A 26411-nucleotide genomic window follows, 5' to 3' on the forward strand; every position below is an offset into this window, starting at 1 on the left:
ACAGTCCTGAAACCAAATCGAGTGCCCCCACTCGAGTCTAGGTGGTGGGCGTTCCCACCGAGCTCAGCTAGGTGGGGGTACACAGGGTCCTCTGAGCGTGTGGCTGAAGGACACACAACCGAACAACAGCACAAGGTTTCCTCAAGATTCTTGGCCGCAGAGACATTTCTTCAGCCACAAGGGGGCTTCTCCAGCTGATGCAGTGAGGAGGGGTGACGACTTGCCTTACAGAATTCATCTTGTTTAATTCTCGTTATGATCCAGGCAGATACTTTTGTCCCCGCTTTCACACATGGAGAACTTAAGTAATTGTCCAAGGTCACCACCGGGCAAAGCCCAAGCCAGTCAGACTGGAGAGACGTCTCTGACCTGACTTCCCCACCCAAGCTTTCTGTGGTAGTCAGGTCTGATCACAAGTCATCCGAGCCGCTATCCTTTACCTCATCCCTAGCCTCTCTGCAATTTTTAAAAAAGATTTTATTTATTTATTTGACAGAGACACAGCAAGAGAAGAAGCACAAGCACAGGGAGTGGGAGAGGGAGAAGCAGGCTCCCCAATGAGCAGGGAGACCATTGCTAGGGCTCGATCCCAGGACCCTGGGATCAAGACCTGAGCCAAAAGCAGACGCTTAACGACTGAGCCACCCAGGCGCCCCAACCTAGCCACTCTTCAAAAGTCAGCTCAGAAGACACCCGCTTTGAGGACAACTCTGCCCCCATCAGCCTCCACATCCCACCGCCACCCCCACCCCAGTCCTGCTCTGCCTGTCTCTACTCATACTGTAGACCTTGGTGTTGTATTGTGTCGATCCTCTGTTCCCGAGCTTGACACAGCAACCCCCACGCAGGAGGTGCTCCATCATGCCTGTTGAATGAATTAATGAATGACTTTTCTCTTTTTTCCCTTTTGGGGTTTCTGTGAAGAGGAAACCACACACACACACACACACACACACACACACACAATGTCTTCTCTGGTTCACACTGATGAGACAAATAATTACCAAAGAACGTATCAGATGTGGTTTGACATGGGGTGGGATGAAGCAGGAGGAAGGTACCATTTGAACCAAGCATTGAAGGGATGAATTAATTCTTTTTGGTTGCTGTTGCAACAGAATACCCATAAAATTGACCATTTTAACCATTTTTAAGAGTACAGCACAGTGACCTTAGGTACATTCAGGTTATACAGCCATCACCGCCATCCATCTCCAGAACATTTCCATCATTCTGATCTGCAGTACTTTCCATTAAGTAATAAATCCCTGGGGCACCTGGGTGGCTCAGTCGATTAAACATCTGCCTTTGTCTAAGGTTAACATTGCAGGGTCCTGGGATCGAGTCCCACATCAGGCTCCCTGTTCTGCAGGGAGCCTGCTTCTACCTCTCCCTCTGCTTGCAACTACCCCCTGCTTGTGCTCTCTCTATTTGTGCATGCTCTCTCTCTTTAGAAAAAAATAAATGGGGTGCCTTTGTGGCTCAGTGGGTTAAAGCCTCTGCCTTCAGCTCAGGTCATGATCTCAGGGTCCTGGAATTGAGCCGGGCATCAGGCTCTCTGCTCAGTGGGGAGCCTGCTTCCACCTCTCTCTCTCTCTGCCTACTTGTGATCTCTGTCTGTCAAAAAAATAAATAAAATCTTTAAAAAAATAAAGTAAAATAACAAATCCTTATCCCTACTTCCCCCTGGTAACCAGTATTCTCCTTTCTGTCCCTATGGCTTTGACTATTCCATGTACCTCCTATAAACGGAATTACATACAGTATTTGTCCTTTGGTGTATTTCACTTAGTGTAATGTCCAAGATTCATTTATGTTGTAGCATGTATCAGAGTTCCATTCCTTAAGGCTGAATGATATTTCACCGTTTGTATATATCAAATTTTGTTTATCCATTCATCTACCGATGGACATTTGGGTTGTTTCTATCTTTCGGCTGCTGGGAATAATGCTGTTATGAACGTTGATGTAGAAATAGCTGTTCAGGTCCCTGCTTTCAATCCTACCATCCCGTTTTCCAGATCGGCCACACCAGTTTACTTTCCCACCAGCAATGCACGAGGGCTCGTTTCTCCGCATTTTCTCCCAACAATTATTATTTCCTATTTTTTATTTCCATCTCAGTGAGGATCTTTCCTTTTTTAAGACTCTGAAGTCAATATGGCATAAAGTGAACGTTTCTTACACGTGTGCGTGTTTGATATTATAGGGTGAGGGCCGCTGCTGGGGGTCCGATCCTCTCCGTGTTGACACTTGAGGAAACAGGGGTCTGGGCTCTTGAAGACGGGGGTGTTCATCGAATACCCAGTGACGGAACCTTCTGGCCAGCGTGTTTGAAATACTCCAGAAAAAACAACAACAGTAACAATAAATATTTGGCTTCAAGAAAGAAAGCAAGGCTGACAGGAAGGGGAGGAAGGGGAGAGCACAGGAGCAGGTGGGGAGGGGCTCTTGGGTGACCCTCTGAGCTGGGTTCTGCTCCAGAACCTACAGCAGGTGACAACAGGGAAGAGAAACATGGGCACCATCGTCACACTCCTGGCCCAGCTGGCACAGCCAACGGTTATGGGTCTACACACAGGGGTGAGGACGATCACTTTTAGCTGCACTTCTAGAAAAATTGCAGCCTTGAGAAACACCCCCGCCCCCGTCTATTCTGGTCAATATTCCCTAATGATTTAGCTCATGTAAAGAGGCTCTTTATTCTTAAACATTTCTTTACAATACTCCTATGAGGTAGAGTAAATGAAAGGTGACTCTCTAAAGACCTGCATAATTGAAGATCAAAGAGTCCAAGAAGGTCAGTTTGGGGGGTAGAGGATGTAAGACGCCTCCTTTCATGCAGGGAGGCAGCGATTCCAGGAATGAGGATGTTGTCCAGGCTGCACTGTGGGTCAAGAGCTCACAGCCCGGAGTCCAAGGCTCCTTCAGGTTCCCCTCCTGTGGCCTGAGTGTCCTGTCCCCTCTTTGGACCCCAGGACCATAGGTGGGCAGGGCTGCTGGGTTTCCTAACTCGGTATGAAGGTTGTGTTCTCTTCTCAAAGCTCTGCAGTGCTAGCTAGGTTCCCCCTTTGCTCTCCCACAGTAGGACGGCCCCGCAGGCTGCTGCCGCTGCCCCCACCACCCTCCACATGTGGTTGCACCACCCCTACGCCCCACTCTCCAGGAGGGACCAAAGATTGGCTCCCTCATCCCCTTTCTCACTTTTGTCCCTGAAATCCGCGTAGATAACCAGTAGGGGTTTCCAGTTCTCTGTAGGGGCTTCTCACCTGTCAGTTGGGGGTGGGGAGCTGGAAAGGATAAGTCCCCAGTCATCTTCCCACCCAGAATTTCTGCAACTCAGGAGACACATGTATCCTTGTTCTGTCTTCTTCTTTCCCCACTTCCCTTTTGTCTCTGCCTAACGTGTTGCCCAGCCCACTTCCAGGCCCTTTGGCTCCCCTTTCCTGCCATGATTCTGAATCCATCAATGTAGACTCTTTCCAGGCTGTTTGGAAACTTGGAATCAACAGCGAACCCAACTGTGTGACCTGATGTTAGGAATGCGGTAGCCGGGAGCGATGCCAGTGCCTGCCCAGGGAGACCAGCGGTGGGTGGTTGGCATCAGTGCTCAAGCACAGTGTCCATCTGCTTCTCCTCAGGGCTCAGCTGCCTGTTCTCCCTGGGGAGTCCAACCCCGGGTTGTCCCTCACAAGTCACACAGTGCCACTGCAGTTTGCCAGAATTCTGGTATCTGGGCAGTTGCCAGGGTCTTGATCTTGGATTCCCTTCCTTGATTGTCTTTGCTGACTTTTCTTGTGATTGCGAAGATCACTACTTCCCACAAGAGACTCAGGCAAAAATGCAGATGGACCAGAACCGGCAGCCCCACAGGTTCCTCCAAGTCCCCAGACGAGACCTTGGAAGGAATCATTCATTCATGCCTGAAAACAGAGAGCACTTCCTGCCTTTCCCCTAGCACAATGCCCCTTCCCCCACCTCCCTGCAACTCCCCCGCCCCCAGCAGAGTCCTGGCTGCTCCTGCCCCTTCCAGACCCAGCTCAGCAAGCTTCCTCCTCCAGTGGGGCTTCCCAACATGTCCTGAAAGTACGGAAGGATTGAAAGGATTCTCAAAATCCTGGGGCACTTCCCCCTGAGATTGACTTCTCCTTCCATCACAGAAAAGAATGACCATCTTTTCAGGTCTTACTTCTCTAAACAGGCTCCAGGATCCTGTGAGCAGGAACTCAGGAGAGGTCCCTTGGTGTCCAGCTAGGACTGGCAACTCTCAGGTGTCTGGGTTTAGGAGTTTGTGGTGGTTCTGGAGACCCCCCTGCAGGCTGACAGCCACTCGCACTGAGTCACCAGCTTCTTGCGGTAACTGCTTCCCTGGAGACTGATGCTGAGCTGCGGAGGAAGGGGGGGGTGTTCCCTGAGAGGCTCTCTGAGGCCTCTCATGGCTTCCTAGGTACCCCACCAGCCAGAGCAGCTCGACCTCAGACCTCCTCCATTCAGCACGGCCAGGCTCCTGCCAGCTCTCAAGCTGGGTTTCAGACCACCACGGCCTCCCGGCTGCCACACCTAGCTGCGACTTCTTCCAGCTCCCTCGTGCACTCTTCTTGGGTCCCTTTCAAGTGGTTGGATGGATGGAGTGGGATTTTATGTCCTTTCCCCCAGAGCCATTGGTTGGGGGGAAAGGGTGGAAGTGGGAAGAAATTATTTAGGGATTGGCCCAAACTTGCAGAAACAAGATTTTTGAAAATTGAAATATGGTTGACATACAAGGGCATATGAGTTTCCGGTATACAATACAGTGATTGGACGAATCTACACATTACTCCCTGCTCCCCACGGTAAGGATAGCCACATACAATATTATTACAACATTATGAACTCTCTTCGAAATAAGGTTTTCTTAATATCAAAGGAAAAATGAGGCTCCTGCCCAAACAATTCCTGTCGCAGGTGGGAGCGAAGTGCAGGGCCTTCTGGAAGACACCGGGGGGGCACTTTTGTAACCCTGATCTGAGATGCTTCCCTGATAGGTCCTGTGTGCTATTTCTAGCTCACCAATCTGCCTCCCCTTGGAGGCACAGCAGGGTTTTTTGTTTTTATCCCTTAAAAGGGCCTATTTAGTTCTAACCCCTCAGTTTCAAGGCTGGAAATGGAAATGCTGAGAAATGGAATGACCCAGAACCGCGCACGTGAGCAGGTAGCGGCAGGACGGGGGCGGGGCTCTGGGTCTCCTGACTCATGGTCCGCGGCTCTTCCTGCAGCAGCCACTGTGCTAAGAAGAAACCCAAGGCCTCAACTGTTTCCTGCATGACAGGAGAGGTTACTGAATCTGGCCAAGACCCCAACCCCGTGTTTCTGTTCCAAACCAGTCTTCCCAGAGCCTCAGACACCAGGCTCCTCACTATAAAGACAGCGAAGCCCACAGTAAGTGTCCACGTGTCATTCCTGGAAAATGGAGGCCTTCTCCATAAGAGTGATTGTATCCCCAAGAGCACAAAAGCTGGTTCTACAGGGAAAGTGGGGAAAAACAAAAACAAAAACAAAAACTTACATAAACCCACGCAGAGATAATATAAACATATAAAGTATATCTGTGGCATTAAAATTTCATGGAGGAGTAAGATCCTGGCCACAATTACAATGTGTATGGGGTGAGGGAGAGTTGCCCACACCAGCAAGGAGTCCTCAGACACCCGCTGGACATCCTACAGTTCATCTTAATTCTAACAATATCAATCTGGAGATAGCATCCGATCCCACAGGTTAAGGGTTCAGTCCTACAAGCTTACCCCAGCCCCGTTCCCTCTTCAGATGCCAATCCCAAGTTCAGGCTGTTTGTCACCGGTGCTTCAGACTGATCAGCTCTAGGTTGGTGGGTCCAAAGACCTCCTCAGGTTTGATTAATTTGCTAGAGCAGCTCACAGCATTTAGAGATACATTTTACTTACTAGATTACCGGGTTATCATAAGAAGATCTAACTCTGGAACAGCTATATGGGGGAGATGCCCAGGGCAAGGTTTCGGAAAGGGGCATGGAAGCTCTAGGCACGCCACTCTCCCCCAGTCTCCACGTCTTCACCGACCTGGGAGCTCGTCGGAGAGATCACTTCTTTTAGGTTGTTCTGGATGCCTCCTGACATAGGCAAGGTTGATTAAATCATTAGTCACCGGTGATCCATTCAAATTCCAATCCCTCTTTGCACACCACCCCCCACCTCCGAGTTCGGGAGAGTGGGACTGCAAACTCCAGGCTGCCAATGCCAGGTTGGTTCCCCGGGCAACCAGCCCTCACCCTCGGGTGCTTTTCAAAAGTCAGGGCAGAAACAGGAAGTCAGGTGTGGTTCAGAGGAGTATGTACAGATCCGGACACCTTGATCATTCTTTTTTTTTTTTTTCTTAAGATTTTATTTATTTATTTGACAGACAGAGATCACAAGTAGGCAGAGAGGCAGGCAGAGAGAGAGGAGGAAGCAGGCTCCCTGCTGAGCAGAGAGCCCTATGCTGAGCAGGGAGCCCTATGCCCCCACCTTGATCATTCTTAACACTTAAGAAATTCCAAGGGTTTTAATCAGGAGAGTAGAGCCAGAAACAGGACTCAGACCAGAGATCTATTTCTTATTATGAATCATAATATCACTGGGAGCAATTAGGACAAAATGCTTAAAAAGGCTCCTAGAAGGTGGTGATAATAAAAATCAAAACACTGGGGGGCCTGGGTGGCTCAGTGGGTTAAGCCTCTGCCTTTGGCTAAGGTCATGATCTCAGGGTCCTGGGATCAAGACCCACATCAGGCTTTCTGCTTAGCAGGGAGCCTGCTTCCCCCCACCCCTGCCTGCCTACTTGTGATTTCTCTCTCTCAAATAAATGAAATCTTTAAAAAATTTTTTTTAAAAATCGAAACACTGGCATATAGGTTCTGGCTAGACTCTCTCTTGTACCCTTGTCCAGCTGGGTGACTTTGGGTTGTGTATTGAACCTTTCTGGATCGCAGTTTTCCTCTCAGTCAAATGGGAATAAAAATTATATTCCCCTCCAACAGAGCTACCAGCTGTTTCTGTCATCAGAAGGGTGCTGGTCAGTGCCAAGGACTGGAACCGGTGTTAGGATTTCAACCTGCCCACCCCACCCCCGCCCCCGCCCCCGCCCCCCACACAGGGCTCCACCCCCCCACTGAGCACGGCACCAGGTGCTTTGTCAGATAAGAGAGTGCACAAGGCCCTTCAGGGTCCTTGAAGGGGAAACCAGAAACTCCATCCTTACTGGCAAAAGAGCCTAATCTTCTGTTAAACAAAAAATTCAGCTGAATAATTTAAAAGATTAAATTGGTTTTATCGAACAATTCACGAACTGGGCAGCATCCCATCTAGCAAACAGAAAGGAGATCTGTTGAGCTGTAGAAAAGTAAAGGTTTTAAAGCAGAGAGGGAGGGAGAAAAGGAAATTATTAGCAAAGAATGTATTGTTTTAGGCTGGGTTGCCCTCCTAAGGGGAAAAGATGGGGTCTATCAGAAAATTTCCTGGTGCTGACCAGGAAATTCCATGCTGATGGGTTAAAGGTTACATTCCTGGGGACAGGGGTGGTGGTGTTGAGACTGCTGTTAGGTTAGGTATAAAGTCTTGGTTTGCTGATGTGGGACCTTAGCCTCAGTGACTCCATTTTGGGTCTGTGGTTTCCTTTCAGACTACTGAGCCAGGGCCAGTCAAACATTAACATGTACGGGCATCACCTGGGGGTCTTGGTAACATTCATGTTCTGACTCACTAAGTCTAGGGTGAGACCAAAGAGTCTGCATTTCTCTTTTTTCTCTTTAAAATGTAAACATTTATTTGTTTGTTTGTTTTCCAGCCTTCTGCATTTCTCTGCTTGCTCCCAGGTGATGCCAACCGAGGGGGCCAGGACCACAAACCCACAAAGGGAGGAGGCAAGTTAAAGAAGCTGTTCTCTCCTTTCCCATAGTCAGCCAGCCTAGGGAAGTGGTATTTCCCTTTCTCGGCTGATGGCGGCGCCTTACTTGGCTGTCTTATGGGGCCCACAATAATGTGTGTAGAAGATTCCATGCTGGTAAATTCTGGAACAAAATCGTCAAGTCGAGTTCATCCTGCAGCTGGGGTCATGGCCGGTCTCCCGGTATTTTGAACACCGTGTGACAATGGGTTCGCTTCAGTGCCCAGGCTGGATCACGCAGTTGTGTTTGTTTTTCTTTCATGATCAAAATACTTAAGGGGGAGGGAAGGGAAAGACAAAGGAGGGAAAGAGAGAGAAAAGAATGATCAATGCCGCCTCTCAGCGTCCTTTTGCAAACAGCCTCGGGTCCCCGAGATTTCTTCTGGCAGAGATGACCGAGAGAATGGAAATGGGAATCCTTTACGGAGAAGCCTCTAGCAGAGCAGAACATCTGAAACCCGGCCACTGCGATCATACAGTGTCTGGGGAGCTCGCCCTGTCACTCGATCAGAATTTTAAGTGTAATTCAAGTATGGTTTATGGAAAGTCCCAGAACAAAAGGGATCGTGGTGTGGGGTTTGGAGCCAAGCACAGGCAGGTCCTAGACAGCAAGGAACAACAATCTTTTATTACTAATTATTAGTGTTATTATTAATGCATTTGAGGAGCAATTTCCTCAGAAAAAGAATAATCTGTTAACACATAAGGGTGTGGCAACTTGGACCTTCCAGAGAACAAAGTTACAAGTGTGTTTGACTTGCAGATTGGGGGCTGCTGGCAGCATTCAAATTCTACCACCCACTATTAGTGCTTAATTCACACAATAACTTGGAACACCAACGTGGGGAGGTCCTAGAGTCCCTGGTCTCGCCCACAGCTGGGCCTCCTGTAGGGTTGCTGGAAAGGTGGTACAGCTTGGGAAGCTCTTTGGTGGCCTTGCCCACCAAAGTGGGCAGGGCCATGTCTTGCTGCCAACACATCCAAGGGGCGCCTGGCTAGCTCAGTCAGTAGAGCCATGTGATTCTTAATCTCAGGGTCATGGGTTCAAGCACCATGTTGGGCATGGAACCTGCTTCAAAACAAATCAAAACAAAACACCATGTGCTGCCGGCGGAAGATTGGAGTGTCCAGATTGGGTCCCAGCACCATCATTTAGGGTGAGCACCACTGGGCATAGTTCTTCATGTGCAGGATGGGAATGATAATACTCACTTCATAAACACATCGTAAGGATGCTGGGCTGAAGCACGCAAAAACTGAGCATAATACCTGGCATTGAGGGAGTGCACAAAATGGTAGTGGGTGCGTCCAGAAGTTCTCAGTTTTGGGGGGCAGTGGTGAGGGAACAGAAGGAAGAAAGAGCTAAGAACTTAGAAATCTCTCTCTCTTTTTTTAAAGGTTTTATTTATTTATTTGACAGAGATTGCAAGTAGGCAGAGAGGCGGGGCGGGGGAGAGGGGGAAGCAGGCTCCCCGCGGAGCAGAGAGCCCGATGTGGGGCTCCATCCCAGGACGCTGGGATCATGACCTGGGCCAAAGGCAGAGGCTAAAACCACGGAGCCACCCAGGTGCCCCTTAGAAATCTCTTTTTCTACCAATGCCTTCCTCCGTACACATAGAACCAAATTCAACACTTCTCACCCTGAGCCATAAATGTATATCCAACCTGCCTAAGCTTCTTGTCCATTCCCTACCAGGGAAAAAGCCAACGCAACCACTTCTGACACAGCCTTTTCGGTCAGAACTCTGAACATGCATTGTCCTTGCTCCCGCCTGCCGTCTCAGCCAGGCTCCCACCCTCCTGTCTCTCCAGCTGACACTCCGCTGGATCTTGTTCTTCTCTGCTCTTCTTCAAATCCATTGCATCTTTCTCCACTGCATAAAATAAACTTTACTTACAGCTCTCAAGTTAATTGCCCTTCCTTGTCATTGGATGGGTTTTTAATTGTTTGTAAATTCTAGCTTATTGATAGTTCAAAATTTTTATAACCGTCCTTCCATGAAGGGCTGTTTGGGTGATTTCTGGATTTCAATATTCTAAATAGAACATCTAAAACATCTTCATATGGATTATTTTTCTTCCTTTTTAAAAAGCAGTTTCATTGAGGTAGAACCGACATATCATCTAAGTCACCCATTCAAAGTGTTCCGTGCAGTGGTTTTTAAAATAGTAACAGAGTTGTGCAACCATCATCACAATTCATCTTAGGACATCTTCACTGGGGATGCTTGCGGGGCTCAGTCGGTTGAGCATCCGCCTTCGGCTCAGGTCACGATCCCAGGCTCCTGGGATCAAGTCTGCATCAGGCTCCTTGCTCAGCAGGGAGCCTGCTTCTCCCTCTGCCTGTCACTCCCCCTGCTTGTGCTCGCTCGCGCTCTCTCTCTCTCAGACAAATAAAATCTTTAAAAAAAAGAAAAAAGAAAAAAATCTTCATCACTTTATGAAAAGAACCCTCATACCCCTTAGCTGTCTACCTATTCTCCCCATTCCCCAGCCTTGGGCAGCCACCAAACTATCTTCTAACTCAATAGATTTGCCTGTTCTGGAAATGTCACATAATAACAATATTCTTTTTTTTTTTTTAAAGATTTTATTTATTTATTTGACAGACAGAGATCACAAGTAGGCAGAAAGGCAGGCAGAGAGAGAGAGAGAGAGAGAGGGAAGCAGGCTTCCTGCGGAGCAGGGAGCCCGATGCGGGGCTTGATCCCAGGACCCTGAGATCATGACCTGAGCCGAAGGCAGCAGCCCAAACCACTGAGCCACCCAGGCGCCCCACATAATAACAATATTCTTGAAGACCATTCCATTCCATTTGTGCCTGGCTTCTTTCACTTAACAAAAAATTTCCGAGTTCACCCACATGGTAGCAAATATCAGTACTTCATTTCTTTATGTTTGCTAAATAATATTCCACTGTGTGGATATATTACATTTTATTTATCCACTCAATAGTTGATAGACACTTGAGTTGTTTCCATTTCTGGTCTATTATGAATAATGCCACTATAAACACTTATGTCCAAGGTTTCATGCGGATACATGGTTTCATTTCTACTGGGTCCACTGCATAGTTTTGCCCTTAATCAAGTGTTGTTTCCTGTAGCTTAACTCTCGTTCCTAAGGTGAATTCATGGTCTTCCTCCCCGCCCCAAATCTGCTCCTACTCCAAAGTACATGACTGGTGTTGTGCAATCCAGAAACCGACCAGTCATCCTTTGCTCCACCCTCCACTGCCCCATCCTGCACCCCACTGCAGCTCGTGCCCAGTGCAAGCAACTCAGACAGAAGCCTTCCCCAGAGGAGGCTTTGCTGACATTCTAGAATGAATTGGGAATTAATCAGAAGTAATTTTTCACACACTTGTACCCTCCATTACATTTGTGGGGTTATTAGATCCATGTCTGTTTCCTCACAATTTTATCCCAAGTGCTTAGCATGGTGCCGACGTCCTAGCAAGGCTATCAGCCTCTCATGATTGGATAGGGATCACATTTCTTTTACAACATCTCCAAGGTCCCAATACGAAAGTACTGTCATTGAAAATGTGTGGACTTGAACTGCTTTTCCGTCTTTTGGGGGAAATTTTAAAAAATGAAGGTACAATTTACATATAACAAAATTCAGCTTTTTGGGGGTACAGTTCGGTAAGGATTGATTGATGGATGGATTGACTTAAAGTAGGTTCCACGCCCAGCGTGGGGAGTTAAGAAGCAGAACGTTTCACCATCCCCCAAATTTCCATATTCCCCTTTGTAGTCAACCCGTCCCCTCCTCTGTCTCCTAGAAGCCTCTGATTTGTGGTTTTTTTGTCCCTTATAGTTTCACCTTTCCTAGAATATCATACAGACCTAATCAGGCATTATGTAACTTTTTTTTTTTTAAGATTTTATTTATTTTATTTGACAGAGAGAGAGATCACAAGTAGGCAGAGAGGCAGGCAGAGACAGAGGGGGAAGCAGGCTCCCCGCCGAGCAGAGAGCCTGATGCGGGGCGCGATCCCAGGACCCTGAGATCATGACCTGAGCCGAAGGCAGCGGCTTAATCCACTGAGCCACCCAGGCGCCCCATTATGTAACTTTTTGATTGTGATTCCTCTTTCGATTCCCACAAAGCATTTGTGCCTCCCTAGTGCTGTTGCCCTACGTTATTCCTTCTTATTGCTCAGTACTGTCCCACTGTGGGGATGAATCCTAGCTGCTTATCCACTCACTCCCCAGTTAAAGAACATTTGGGATGTTTGGCAATTGGTATAAAGTCAGTATACATACTTATGTACAAGTTTTTATGTGAACCAAGTTGTTTTTTTTTTTTTAAGATTTTATTTATTTATTTGACAGACAGAGATCACAGGTAGGCAGAGAGGCAGGCAGAGCGAGAGGAGGAAGCAGGCTCCCTGCTGGGGAGAGAGTCCCATGTGGGGCTCGATCCCAGGATGCTGGGATCATGACCGTTGCCGAAGGCAGAGGCTTTAACCCACTGAGCCACCCAGGTGCCCCTGAACCAAGTTTTTTTTTTTTTTTTTTTTTTTTTTACTTTACTTGGACAAACACCCAGCAGTGGGACTCGGGGGTCATAGGACAGCTGTATGTTTAATTTTATAAGAAACTGTCAAACTCTTTTCCAAAGTGGTTGCTGCATTTTGCATCCCAGCCAGCAGCGGGCGGGAAGCCCGGTTGCCCTGCGTCCTCACCAGCACTCGGTATATTTGAATTCTCGTGGAGTCCGGATTCCAGTCCTTCAGCAGATCTGTGATTTGCAAGTACTTCTTCCCAGCTGAGGCTTGTGATTTCGCTCTCTTTAGGATTGCTTTCGAAAAGCATAAGTTCTTCATTTATTACTTTTTAACATGTTATGGATGATGCTTTTGGTGCCGTATCTAAGAAACTTTTGCCTAACTTGGGGTCATGAAAATTGTCTCCTAGAAATGTTATAGGTTTAAGGTCTACATTTAGGTTTTTGGTCCGTTTTGATCTCTTTTTTAGCTTGTGAACATTCCATCTGCTTGGGGCCCCAGGTCTAATCTACAGGTTACTCCTCTGCGCTGCTCTCCAGTCTCTCAGCTTGCTGAGCGCTGGGACTGCGTCTTCTCGGAGCTGGCAGGTGCATGATGCTGAGGGGGAAGCTTTCCTGCAGCTGCGAGCCCCGCCCCTCACGTGACCCACCCAGCCCCGCCCCCGATTAGATTCACGTTCCTATTTCCCGCAACACCAAGCATCTCCTTTCTCTCTTTAGATACTGAATAGATGTTACTGAAATTTTAAGAACAGATCTTAGGATGGCTTAGGGATGCGTATGCCATTGAGAATAAAGGGAAGTTAGCACAGCTAGTAAAAACATTTTGAGTCATTCAACAAGCCCTGTACACTGTACGCCTCCTCCGCACCAGCCACTTGACCAGCTTCCGGTGGCCGAGACCTCCAGGAGGTTATTTCATCCTATGAGACCTTGTTATAACAGTGTTTATCACTTTACCCGGAAACCAGGAATACAGGGGTTGTAGGACCAACCAAAGTGCTCTGACAGATTTTTAAAAGCTGAAATACATTCAGGTAGAAAGTAGCAATGGGAAATAATGTATGAACCCAAAAGTAGAAAGATAAAGGTCAAGCTTTCAGGGCCACTTCTCACTCGTTCCCCTCTTTGGTTCCACTCATTGCACTTTCCCCCCCAAATGTGAGTGTTCACGTAACATCTGCTTTTGGGCTACACAGGGAGGAGGGAAGGAAACTTCTCCATTCAAGGATCCCAGGTTGAAATTTATTCTCTCAGAGTTCTAGAGTCCAAAAGTCCCAAACCAAGGTGTGGGTAGGGCTGTGCACCCACTAAAGGCTCTAGAAGATTCCTTCCTCTTCCAGCTTCAGGTGGCTCCCAGTGTTCCGGGGCTTGTGTCTATGTAGGATCTCTGCCTCTGTCCTTACATGGGCTTCTTTGCATGTATCTTTGTGTCTTCGTCTTCTTTTCAAGATTTATCCACTTGAGAGAGACAGGGAGAGAGAGCACAAGCAGAGGGAGGGGCAGAAGGAGAGGCAGAAGCAGGCACCCCGCTGAGCAGGGAGCCCAACTTGGGGCTCCATCCCAGGACCTTAGGATCATGACCTGAGCTGAAGGCAGATGCTTAACCAACGGAGCTACCCGGGCAACCCTCTGTGTCTTCTTTTTGGTCTCTTGTAAGGACCCACCGGAATCTAGAATGATCTTGTCTCCAGATCCTTGCCTTCATTACATCTGCAGAGACCCTTACTCCAAATAAAGGCATATTCTGAGGTTCTGGGTGGACATATCTATCGGGGGTTTACTATTTCAACCCACTATTGATGCTTTCAAGTATTGAGTTTAAAAACAAAAACAACTAGGGGGCGCATGCTGGCTCAGCTAGTAGAGCAGGCAACTCTTGATCTCCGGGTTGGGAGTTCAAGACCCACGTTTGGGGTAGAGATTACTTAAAATAAATAAATAAAAATGACTGCTTTCAAGTAAAAGAAGAATCTGTCACCACCAGTCCTGGCTTCCTGATTCTCACTCCCACTCCAGCCAGGCCCTGGAAGTAGTTAACAACTTTCCTTGGAGGGCCTGTCTCAGTAGAAAACTTAACCCTGAAATTCTTTCCACTTCCCCTGCTGGCACATAATAGGCTGAAGAAACAGTGAGCCCATTGGGGGAAAAAAAACAAGTCATCTGATAAAAAAGCAAGATTTCTAGGCCATTTTTCAACATTCAGGGTTTTCTTACAGTTGTGGGCACAGAAAGGGAGAACAAACGCCAACAGATTGTTTTCCCTTTCTGCACCAGGGAGGCGGACTGGCTCTCTCTCTTCTCAGCCTTCTCTCTTTCAATGGAGACAATCTTCTTAATCTTCTTGCAAATGAGGTGACATTTGAGCTGATTCTGAAGTCATCTGCTCCGAGGGCTGGGCTCCAGGGGTGCTAAAGGGTGATGCTGGTGACTCTGTAGGAGGCCACTGGGGACCCTGGGCCTCTCTGCAAGGGCAGACTTCCAGGCCTTGTCTGACTGCTGATTCCATGAATTAGGGGGGACAAGGAGTGACCGAGCCTGGTGACAGATGCTCGGGTTAGTCCCAGACCAGCTCTGCTCTTGACTTGAGACTATGTCATGAGGAGTAGGTGCGGGGCAGAGGTTCCCAAACCTGGTGGATCCATCAAGAATCCCATGGAAGCTTTCCAATTTCGTTTAAAGATACGGCTTCTCAGCTCCCACCCGAGATCTACCCAATCAGAATCTCCTTGTGCACAGAAACATGAGCTTCGTAGTTAGACCTGGGCCCAGCCTTCTTGGCTGCTCCCACAGGGGGCCAAGGGAACCTGGACAAATCAGGCAACCTCTGATTTGCATCGCAAGGGTTACCCCTCGCCCGTGCTGCTGGTGGGATCATTGCTAATGCACCCAGAGGTGAACACTTGGCAGAAGCCATTTGATTAATGATCAATAAATATTAGCAATTTACTGTGAATGGTCTGAAACACCCTATTTTTATGTGGAGGACATTAGAAATGGTTCTATTCAAACCAAAACGAAAACAAAAAGCTCCCAGGAGAATCCAGCAGATTTTTGCTCCTATCTGATGGGAAGTAACGGCCATGAACATTTTCTAGCTTTCATTACGAGAGGTATGTTCCAACACAAAAGCAGGAACGAAAGGACCTACTCTTTCTGTGCCAACATGTGTCCAGTTTAGAACAAAGTGTTGTTATTCATGGCCAGGCTCCACCTTGCCGAGGGAGGCTGGTGTTTGTCTTTGCAAAGATGGTCCTTGTGGCAAATCCTTAGAAAACCATGTGCTAGCCTGGTTTTCAGAGAACCCCCCCTCCTCCCCGAGAGCGGTGACAGCCTTCGGAGGAACGTGGCTTTTGAACCTGATGGGAGGGGTTAGAAGCCTACCCACTTGCCAGGGGGCCTCTCCCCACCCTGGACTTACCCTCTGCAGATTAAATGAACTAATCTTCGCCAAGTACTTCGGGTACTGGCGTTCCAGAGGCCCTCACCGAATGTCTGCTGCTGCCGCCCTCCACGCTCTCCCTACCATCCGGACTCGTATACCTGAGTCAGATTCCCAAACTCTGTGTCTGGAAGCCGCCCAAGACTCTACCCGGCCTCCAGGCCCTCAGGGATGTTCTGGGAGGTCCCGCCACGAAAACATGCTTAGGGCAAAGCAGAAACTGCCTCTGCTTTGGAGGAGAAATTTTCCCAAGACTACTTGTCTTTTTATCTGAGGGGAAGGGCTGAGTTAAGACACAGCCGCAGGGGGACAAGCACAAATAAATATGGAAAAAAATCTCTCTAGGGGCGGCCATTGTACTTGGCACAATGGCAATGGCGGGGCCCAGAGAGCATTTTTATCCAGTTGAGATTAGAAAGTAAACTCCATGTGGACATATTACCCCTCCTCCAGGGCCCTGACCCACGACTGCCCACCCCTGAGGGCTGTAGGAGTGGAAGGGGTGAAGATTCTGACTTTTGTCAAGAGTCCTGACCTACCAAGGGCTGGGGTTGGGAGGGCGGGTAGGAAATTCAGGGCGTGGAGGCAGGTTCTCAAGCACAGGGTTGGGATTCCCAGAAGTTTTGGGCACTAGTCCTTTGACCACCCTGGGCTTTCTCAAAAGCTGCCAGAGCCAAGTCCCCACCCTTCCCAGCACTTTCCGGCCAACAATGAGCGCGTCCAAAAGGGCAGGGCTGGGGACACACCCAGGCAGGGCTGGCCCTGCAGAGAGCAGGAACCCCGTTCCCGCGATGGGCAGGAGGGACTGAGTAGGCCTGGTGGCTTTCTGGAACCGAGGAGATATGCCCCAATACTGTAAGGACTGGCAGCTCAGCCTTTGCTGCCTTGGTTGTTTTGAAATAATACAGTCAGAAAGATCTTTCTGGAAGCAAAGGCATCTTTCATGAAAAGCAGTCTCAGCGCTTCCACGGATGGTGTTTCTAAAGGATTCCTCAGGCAGCTTAGGGAGATCCTCCTGACTCCGGAAGCACTGGGGCCCCACAGCTTCAAAACCCCTTGGGAAGGGGCGCCTGGGTGGCTCAGTGGATTAAGGCCTATGTCTTCAGCTCAGGTCATGTTCTCAGGGTCCTGGGATGGAGCCCCGCTTCGGGCTCTCTGCCTGGCCGGGAGCCTGCTTCCCCCTCTCTCTCTCTGCTTGCCTCTGTCTACTTGTGATCTCTGTCTGTCAAATAAATAAATAAAAATCTTAAAAAACAAAACAAAACAAAACCCTTGGGAAGAGCTGACCCCCGAGCTGACAGCTTGGCATGCTACAGTTTTTTTTTTTTTTTTAAAGATTTTTATTTATTTATTTGACAGAGAGAGATCACAAGTAGGCAGAGGCAGGCGGAGAGAGAGGAGGAAGCAGGCTCCCCGCTGAGCAGAGAGCCCGATGTGGGGCTCGATCCCAGGACCCTGGGAGCATGACCTGAGCCGAAGGCAGAGGCTTTAACCCACGGAGCCACCCAGGCGCCCGGCATGCTAGTTTTGAGCAGTCTGCCACCCTGGCTGGCCATGGTGCCCATGGAGGGGACCTGAGCTCTTCCCTGTATGACTCTTGCCTACATGCTGATCTCGAAACTGGGGAGCTGGCGGTGGCGGGGGGGGTTGCTGGTGGAGGGCTGATGTAAAGAGGTGTGTGGGATAAACCACAAGATATGCCCAGCTAAGGGCTGGGCACATACAGCTCCTCATTACATGACAGCAACTTTTTTTGAATTAAAGCTTGTCACTGTGCATCTTGTATGGTGCCAAGCCCTGTTCTACCGGAGGCTCGCAATAACCCTTTGAGGTCGCTATTATTACTCCTCTCCTATAGAAAGCAAAATTGAGGCTTCAAGAAGTTAAGCAAATTGTCAGTAGTTCCACAGCTGATTATTGGTGGAGGTGGAACCCCAGCCCCAGCGAGTCTGACCCCACAGCCGGACTCAGCTACTGCATGATAATTTGTTATTACTCCTCACTGGCACATCTTCAGATGATCTCAAGCCTCGCCCGAGTGTTACTAGACAAAGGGCGGGCTGTTATTAAAGCAGATAAAAGAAGTTGTGGGCTTGCTTTCACACTGCGATATTTATGAAAACTGGGGGAGAAGCAGCCCAGAACAAAAAACTAAAATTCTTGAATGATGAAACTACTTAGTAGTCGTAGTGATACTAAGTAGTACCAAGAAACCCTCATTCCCCCAAACTACCTATCAGTGTAATTAACGCTTTTCTGTGTCTGAGCGCTCCACCTTGCTTCATTCAGCCTAACAACCCCCAGGATGTATCCAGAATGCCGGTATTCACTCCTCATTTGCTGATGAGGAGACTGAGGCTCAGAGTAGCAGGGGTTCTTGGGGCCAATTACTCTTCATAAAGATCACTGATGTTTCTTGAGCAATTACTATGTCCTGGATACTGTGTGATGCTCAACATGAGTTAAAATGAAGCAATAGTCTTCTGATGGGGATTAGTATTCTGGCCATTTTGCAGATGAACAAGTTGAGGCCTAGGGAGGCGAAAGAACTGGTCCTAAGACACGGAACTAGCGAGTTCCCCCAAGCTTGCTCGGACTAGTAACTTGGCAGCCGTGCTGGGGCTCGCAGCCTAGTGCAGGTAAATGGCCAGTCTCACGGGGAGAACCTCCGCTCTGCCGCGGACCCCGGGAGATCTGGAATGTGGGAGAGGCAGTCCTCGCCTTTGGAAGGTCATGGAGACGCAGAAGAGAACAGCATGGGATTTGAAGATAGGCCTCCGCAGTCCCAGTTTTACGGCTTAAGCAGGCACATTGCATGAGCTGCTGAACGTTGGGGTCACCTGTAGAGCCGCGCCGCAGTGACCCGTCTCGTAGGGCTGTCGTGAGAAGCATGGTTCACACAAAGCCTGGCACTCGCCAGAGACCTTACCTCAGTTCAACGGAGGAGCAGAAACACCCGCCAAGCTAGCAGCACTGGGCAAAGTTTGAGGAGTGTCACACGTGATGTTCAGCCACAGGCGTGCAAAGAATTTCCTGGAGCAGGTTGGGCTGGGCTCATCAAGGCAGGCTCTTCGAAAGGGTGTGAACTCAGGCTTGTCTTTGATTCAGGGCAAACGGTGCCCATGGGAAATTCGCACGGGTAACTCCAAAGAGCTCGGGATGACTGATTTCAAACAGTCAGTGTTGCCGTTACCTCCTGTCCCTGGGGCCAGGTCCTCCCGCTCTCCACCTCCTCGAAGAACCGGACATTGTCCGAGAGAAATGCGCTCCAGCGGCAGGAGAGAGCATGGTGTGCTCAGGGAAGTCGCAGGGCTTTGGAAGAGCTGGAGGGCCAGATTCGAAGGTGCGGCATGGTGGGAGGGACAGCAGCGGGCGCCGTGAAGGGCCTGGGGCTGTGAACCTGGCTGTGTGTGAGGGCTAACAAGTGACACAGGGGGTCAGTGTTCAATGAAATGGTGATCATTGTGGCAAAAGCCACGGAGAGCTCAAGGTAAAGGCTGAAGGTCAACACGGACTGCAGTCGTCAGAGCCCAGAGTGGTGACGCCAGCACAGGTGGGGACAGAAGTTAATGGAACACAGGCCTCTAGCTGGGCCTCCTGACCCGTTTCCTACAGTAGTAAACCCAACGTGCCAACGGTCTGCAAAATGGACAGAACACTGACCCCCACAGTCTCAGCTCCCAGCTTTGTGATGAGCGTCCACATGAACGCTAGTGCGACTGGTCCCCAGGATGGGTGTTAGGGAGTGCATGTTTGTGTCTCCCTCACCCCCACCCCCCCACGGATGTATATGATGAAATCCTAATCGCCACTGGGATGGCATTAGCAGGCATGGACTTTGGTTATTAGGAGGGTGGAGCTCTCATGATGGGATTAGCACCCTTATAAGAGACAGGAGAGCTTGCTTCCTCTCTCTGCCCTGTGAGGACACGAGAAGTCTGCTATCTACAAACCTAAGCACATTCTCACCAGACACCAGATCTGCCAGCACCTTGATCTTGGACTGCCCAGACTCCAGAACTGTAAGAAACGAATGTTTGCTGTTCCAGCCGTCCAGGCTATGGAAGTCTGCTAATAGCAGCCTGAACTGACTAAGCCAACAGGCTTGACAGACACGCCGTAGAAAAGCTATGGTCAGAACAGGCCATCTCGAGTCTAAATACATCGTGTTTTCCAGTAGGCGCAAATGTGTGGCAGTGAGAATAACATGCAAATCAAAATCTAGATTGCTTCACCCAAAGTCTGATAACGCAGGGGAGGTCAAACCTCTGAAAGACCTATTTCTACCATCGCGCTGCAGTTTCCTGGTAAGTAGCCCCCACTCGCCGTGGTTCACAAGCTCTTGTCCTCCGACTTCAATTCCCCCTTCTTGTCCAGATGATGAGACTGGCACTGCTGTGTCACAAAACCAAACACCAGAGAGACCAGCACAGCCCAACGGCTCTATTTAAATATTTTCCCTGTAGGGCCGCCTCGGTAGCTCAGTGGGTTGGGCGTCCAACTACTGATTCTGTCTCATGGCCATAATGGCTCATGGCTCAGGGTTGTGAGATCGAGCCCCGGGACAGTCTCTGCGCCCAGCGGGGAGTCTGCTTGAGATTCTCTCCCTCCCCGACACCACCCGCGCTCACGCACTCTCCCTCTAAAAAATACGTATTTTCCCTTCGGCCAACTTGGTCAATTTGGTCTGATTACTGGACAGTCCTGGAATGTACCATTGCTATTTGTTGAATTTCCCCCTCTCCACAGCCCTCCTGTGTGCTAAAATTGCATTCCTAAGGCTTTGGTTTGATTCTGGTTTTGTGCTGGTCATCAAAAGTTATCAAAAGTATTTCTTCGAACAGGACAGACTACTAAAGGGTGCAGAGAAGCAAGGAAACACGGCGTGGAGGCGTCTGTGGCTAGAATAAAGCACACACTTTATTCACTGAGTGGTGAGTGTACAGCAGTGACGCGGAGGGCAGGGCGGGGAGCGAGTGTGGCTTGCAACAGGAGCGCAAAGCAGGTCGGGGCCTTAAGCACAGCAACGCGGGGCCGCGGGGCCACCCCTGCCTCTGCACATGTCTGTGGTCTGCCGGGCGCAGACCGACACCCACTCACTTTCACGGGGACACGACACATCTTGTACACAGCGGTTCTTCCCAATACTCACTTCCATGTTTCTGAAAGGGGAGGGAAGGAAGAACTGGACGTCCTCTGACGCTTGCAAGAAAATTCCATTCAACTGAACTTAAAATGAAAGGACTCCAAGAGAACGGGATGCAGGATTGTCAGCAACTCACAGACACCACACATTTATTACTGGACGGGTCCGTACCCAGAACCCACAAGGAACATCAATATCGGGGACACTTGTTTTCTCTTCCACAGGATAAGGAAACACGGGCACGTACAGTCATTAAGGGGCTCCCCACCTTTCTGAATGGCAGTGGATCTAGTGGTGTCTCCCGCGACCTTTGGTGAGTGAGGTCTGAAAAGTGACTCGCGGGGTCTTCATTCTTGAGAGAAGACACTTTGGGGAAGGATTTTATTTCATGGGAACAACTGCCAGTCCATTACCCCAACCATCATTGCATTTGTTTGATTTTGCTGTGTTTACATATACTGCTTAGAAATTTCTTCCAGCTGAAACAGACCGCCTCCCCCTTTCCACTTTGCCATAAATGAAACTCACCCACTTACAAACACAAAAACCCATATGCAAAGCAGATCAATCACCGTCTCCTCATGGTTTCCTGGCAGCAAATGGAAAGAGTGATTTTTTTTTTTTTTAAGCCAAAGTAAAAATTTCTCTTTCATCACAGCATAGTTGCCTAGTTTCCTTAATGTACATTATCACTTTAAGGTGATATCACAGCAAATCTCACGCCTGAAATGATCTTTTTTCTGAATAGAACATCCTTCAAAAGGGAGTCCTAATGAGTGAGTTGTAGGGTTTACTCACAAACACTTGGTTTGTCCAAAGAAAATTATTTTAAAGATCGAGTCAGGTCAAGGCTGGCCTAGGAAGAGTGGATAAAACAGTGACCAGTCATGTGGAAGAGGTGATTTGTAAAAACAGCTGGTCTCAGAGGACACAGACGGGGAGATTACATGAAGTTCATGGAGTTCACTGCCTTCCCCACTCTTTCCTGACAGTCAAAGAGAGGGCTCGCCTACCCCTTCCACGCACAGAACGCGAACGCTTTTTGAAAGAATCTTTAGAAAGACCTACCTAGTCAAAAGTGGTTAATTCCATTTTTTTTTAAGTTGCAAAAGCATGTATATTTTATAGAATCATCTGAGAAGCAATTCTTTAGAAAAAGGTGTTTGCTTTAAAGTGTAAAGAAATTAAGTGAAAGTTTTATAAACATTTCCAGCAAGACTTCTCTCGAAGTCGAGTTGACGGCGGTCACCACACTGAGGATGAGTGGCAGAGGGAGTGTGCACGGTAGGACCCACTGACCCTGGCTTTTCTGTGGGAGCTTTCAGCGAACAGGCAGTTTGTCCTTAGTTGCTGAAGAATTCCCATTAAGGACATTTCATTACTAACATGAACCAAAATACAGACGCTTAGCTAGCTATACAAGTTTCCAAATTCTCTTTAGGTCTCATCTTGAACCACACGGGAAGAGTAAATGGTATCCTGGCTCTTCCGGACTCTTCTTTAAAGCGCTGACTTTCAGGCGGTCAGAGGCCTCTTTTGCTTCATGCAGGCGCTGGGTACTTAAAGAATCAAAAATGAGCCCAGCGCTCAAAAATATAGCCCTTGGGGTATGAACCAGGAAAGCCTGCCTCGTGTCGAAGTCTTCCCCTAAAGTAAACAAGCCTGTTCCTCGGGCTGCATTCACAACTAGAATTTTTGTGTGCCATGCAGAGTTGGGTTCAAGCAGAGAACACTGATCTCCTATACAGTGGCCTGGACGTTTTGAGGACAAACGTGCTGAGCCCAGTTTAAAAGAAAAAAAAAATGGCGAGGCCATTGTAGCCTATATATTAGATTTGGCAGTTAAGAGAACCCGGTTGCCCCATGACCCATCCCTCCACTGGAGCCTTCTGCGGAGAGTGGAGTTGGGCAACCCAGTCCATGTTATGGTTTCCCACAACCCCTCCCCAGAGCGTAGCACTGCGTTCTTCGTAGACAGGAGGCTATGGACATTTTCCAGTAATGCGTTTTGCACAGTATAGTTTAAATTAGCTAATATACTTGGAAAGAAGCTTCCGCCCCTGTACCTCCACACTGGGTACAGAACAGAATTCAAAAGAGATATGAAAAGTAGAGTTTCATCGGTGGGAGCAGGTTTTGGGTTCAGATCTTTAACTATCATTGCAACTTTTCTCACCCTGACATTTGCTTGCATGTGCATGGGTCATAACTCGTTAACCAACGACAACATTGAGGGTCTTTTATAATCCCCGTTAATGGAAAAATTCTCTCCACCAGCCCAGCACTGGGACCCATCTGGCCATCCTCACTGTGGATTACTGGGAAGGCACCATGGTCCCCACTCCTCCCACTTTGCCAGTGCGAAGCCAGGACTAGGATTCACAGGCATTGTACTGAGGCTGCTGTCGTCAGAGAGAGCAAAGACCGGGCAGCAGAAATAGAGAATGAAAGCAAGAGGCCACTCAAGGCACCAAACTGCAACCTGCAAACTAGGGGCTTCAGCCCAACGAGGAGCTGGTTGTCTCAGGTCTGCTCCATGAGAATCATTTGCGAAGTATTTTAGTAGGTCCAATACACACACACACACACACACGTGCACACAGGCACATATGCACACATGCACGCTTGTATATGTGAAAACAGGCCTCAAACATGCAGTGTGCAGCACTCAAAGGACAGCAGCTCTAGAGCTTTCGGGAACAGCACACGGGAAAAGCCAGCCCAGATCTCCTCACAGCACCCAGGTGATGGAGCGGGTGCCATGTTACAGGTCTGCAGCAGTTTCCAGAACTATTTTTGTTTGCTCTTTACCGTGGAGATTGGCTACTAACTAATTCGGATACTTGGTGGCCACAGGAAGAATTTCTTAGCTTTTTAAAAGTAGTGGCGTACAAAGAGAATTCAAACGATTTCTCCTTTGGCTTTAAAACAGAATTTAAATTCCTAGGCAGAGCCCCCAGAGCACGAGACCAAATGTGAAAACCACCCACGTGTGAGCTGGAGGGAGATACCCTCCCTTGTCCGCCTCACCACTCGTTAGAGTCACGGCTGGAGGCGTGCGGGAATCACGATGTGGTCGGTCTCACATGCACGCATTGGTGAAACCCTGGGCTCCCCTTCGAATCTGGTGTTGCTGAATTTGCAGACTCTGGTGGGACGCTCCGAGGTCCACGTCCAGCCTGATCTGAGGTCTGGGGTCCTCACTGTGCTGCAGATCTGAGCTATATGCATCGCGGGGGATGCTGGTTTCCGACCCCAACAGCCTTCCACAGATGCCCCATCGGGTGAGGTCTGACCTCAGTGCTGACCTCTGAGTCACACCCAAGTGTGCAAATGTCCCTCGGAAGCTGCAGCACCCGAGCAGAGACGAAATGCAAAATAACATGCAGATGCCTCAGACTACACTGGGGCGTCCAATGACACACACATACACACACACACACACACGCACGAACACGCACACTGTGAAGTCAACAGAGCTAGGCAAGAAGGAAAGCTGAAAAGGTCAAATGAAATCAGTCTGAGGCAATATACCCTGGAGCTGCAGAGATTTCCAAGAGCAAAGCGTGCCTTTCCTTAGCCTACTACTGAAGAGACCTCAAAAAAATCCCAAATCCAAGTGGGCCTGATCAGATTCAGGGGCCCTGGGGTGAGGAGCAGGGGATGTAAAGTAGAAGAACTTGCATTGGCGGGACCAGGGATTTTCCTTCCTTTTTTTTTTTTTTTTTGTTGGCCAAGAGTGTTGCGGCCCTGGGGCAAAAATCATCCAACAGCACACAACTGGAGATCATCTCTCCCTTTCCTTTCTTTGCAGTAGGGGCCTGCGATAGCACCTGTCCTTGGTGGGGAGGCAGAGGGAGGCATACAATCTGAAGCAGAAAAAGAATTAAGGGCTAACCATTCCTTTTCCCTCTCTTTCTCTTATTTATTTATGAATTTTTTTTTAGTAATAGCTAAGTAATTTGCCAACCAGGTCCTAGCAAAAAGTAGAGAAAAAGGAGCTTACGAAAAATGACTGTGGCTGCTATTCAGCCCACTCGCTCAGAGCTGCCCAGCTCCCCACCTCGGATTTCCATCCCGCTGGGGCCCAGGCCAGGCTTCATGAGGCCAGTGAGGACAGGGGTGTGCGAAGTGGTGCGACCACATGGGTACATCCCTCAGGCTCTTCCTCCTTAGCCGTGGTGCTACACAATACATTCCTGCTTCGGAATGATTACGACTGCTTTTTCCCATGCGGCATCCTAAGGGCACTTGCTGGCTCTTACCCAAACAGTCAGCACTCGGGTTAGACAACAGATAAAGGAAAAGGAAGAAGTAGCTCCTGTTGTGTACATAAGGTGATGTTGGAAGGTCACGTGTGAACACTACTGTTGAGTGTGTGGGGAACACAGAAATTCTGACCCCATTACTTCTTGGCAAGTGTTGCCAGTGGCTGGCCCAGTATTTGGTTCATGGGTGTTTTAGTCAGGTTTCCTGTTTTGTTGTTGCTGAGGGACAGAATTCTGTCTAAAGTTTGCGAATGCTCCAATCACATTTGGGCCTTAACACAACATCCTATGTGTCGCCGCCATGTCAGTCCTTTTCTTAACTGCTGTCTACATGGTTGGGGGGGGGTGGCGCGGGCTTAGAAGAGTTTCGCTTTCTTCTTCATGTCATTGCGTCTCCAAAGAGGTAACTTGTCAAATTCCTGTATGGACATTCCAAAGATTTCCCAAAATACTTCTGGGGCTAAGTGGCGCTGTGGGTGGGAGAAAGAACAGTGGTCAGTCCCGATGGCCATGTGGATGGCCTTGACACTTGATTTTGAGTCCATTTTAAGTAATGGTTTTGAAAAGCAAGGCAGAATGATGGCAGAGGAGTTTACCTCTGAGGCTGGCTGGCAGGCCCGGGACCAACTGGCTCCTTACCTGGTTGGCCCAGGTGAGGCACCCACCCCAGTGGACAGAGCTGGCGGAGTAACGATTATTTCCATTACAATTATTACAATACGCTACCCGGTGATGGGACATACGAAGGTGATTCGTTAAGCTAGAGGCAACTCCACTTCAGGTCCTTGGGATGCTGAGAAGATGCAGGGAAAATGGACCACAGCACTAAGAAAACCAGAAACTTCCAGAATGGGGTCTGGGTAGCCCTGGGGCTTCCTCCTGGCTCAGCAGCAGCAGCAGCAGCAGGAGCTCTGCAGGACGCCTGGTCGACCAGGAGAATGGATTCCATCTGTCATCCCTCCTAAACCATTCCCTTGGGATAGTAGAGCCTTTTTTCTCTGCGCCAACTGACTTCACATACAAAGGTACTGCCTTTCGTCAGGAAAAAGTAATGATTCTTTATGAGACTGGCAGCCGGAGTTTTTCTTAATTAAAATCACTC

General features: G+C 48.8%; 1 protein-coding gene across 11 annotated transcripts in view; it reads right to left on the bottom strand.

Annotated features, from left to right (window-relative positions):
• Window positions 1-20793: 20793 nt before the first annotated feature.
• The window catches only part of ABLIM1 (actin binding LIM protein 1), a 299644-nt gene continuing 294026 nt past the window's right edge, over window positions 20794-26411 (bottom strand). For all 11 annotated transcript variants that reach the window (XM_082721481.1, XM_082721486.1, XM_082721488.1 and 8 more), the window contains one exon: window positions 20794-25779. In XM_082721481.1, the coding sequence (XP_082577607.1) occupies window positions 25666-25779 (114 nt within the window). In that variant the 3' untranslated portion in view covers window positions 20794-25665. The remainder of the gene's footprint in view (window positions 25780-26411) is intronic.

The sequence above is a fragment of the Mustela nivalis genome (assembly GCF_964662115.1).
Source record: "Mustela nivalis genome assembly, chromosome: 2".
Lineage (NCBI taxonomy): Eukaryota > Metazoa > Chordata > Mammalia > Carnivora > Mustelidae > Mustela > Mustela nivalis.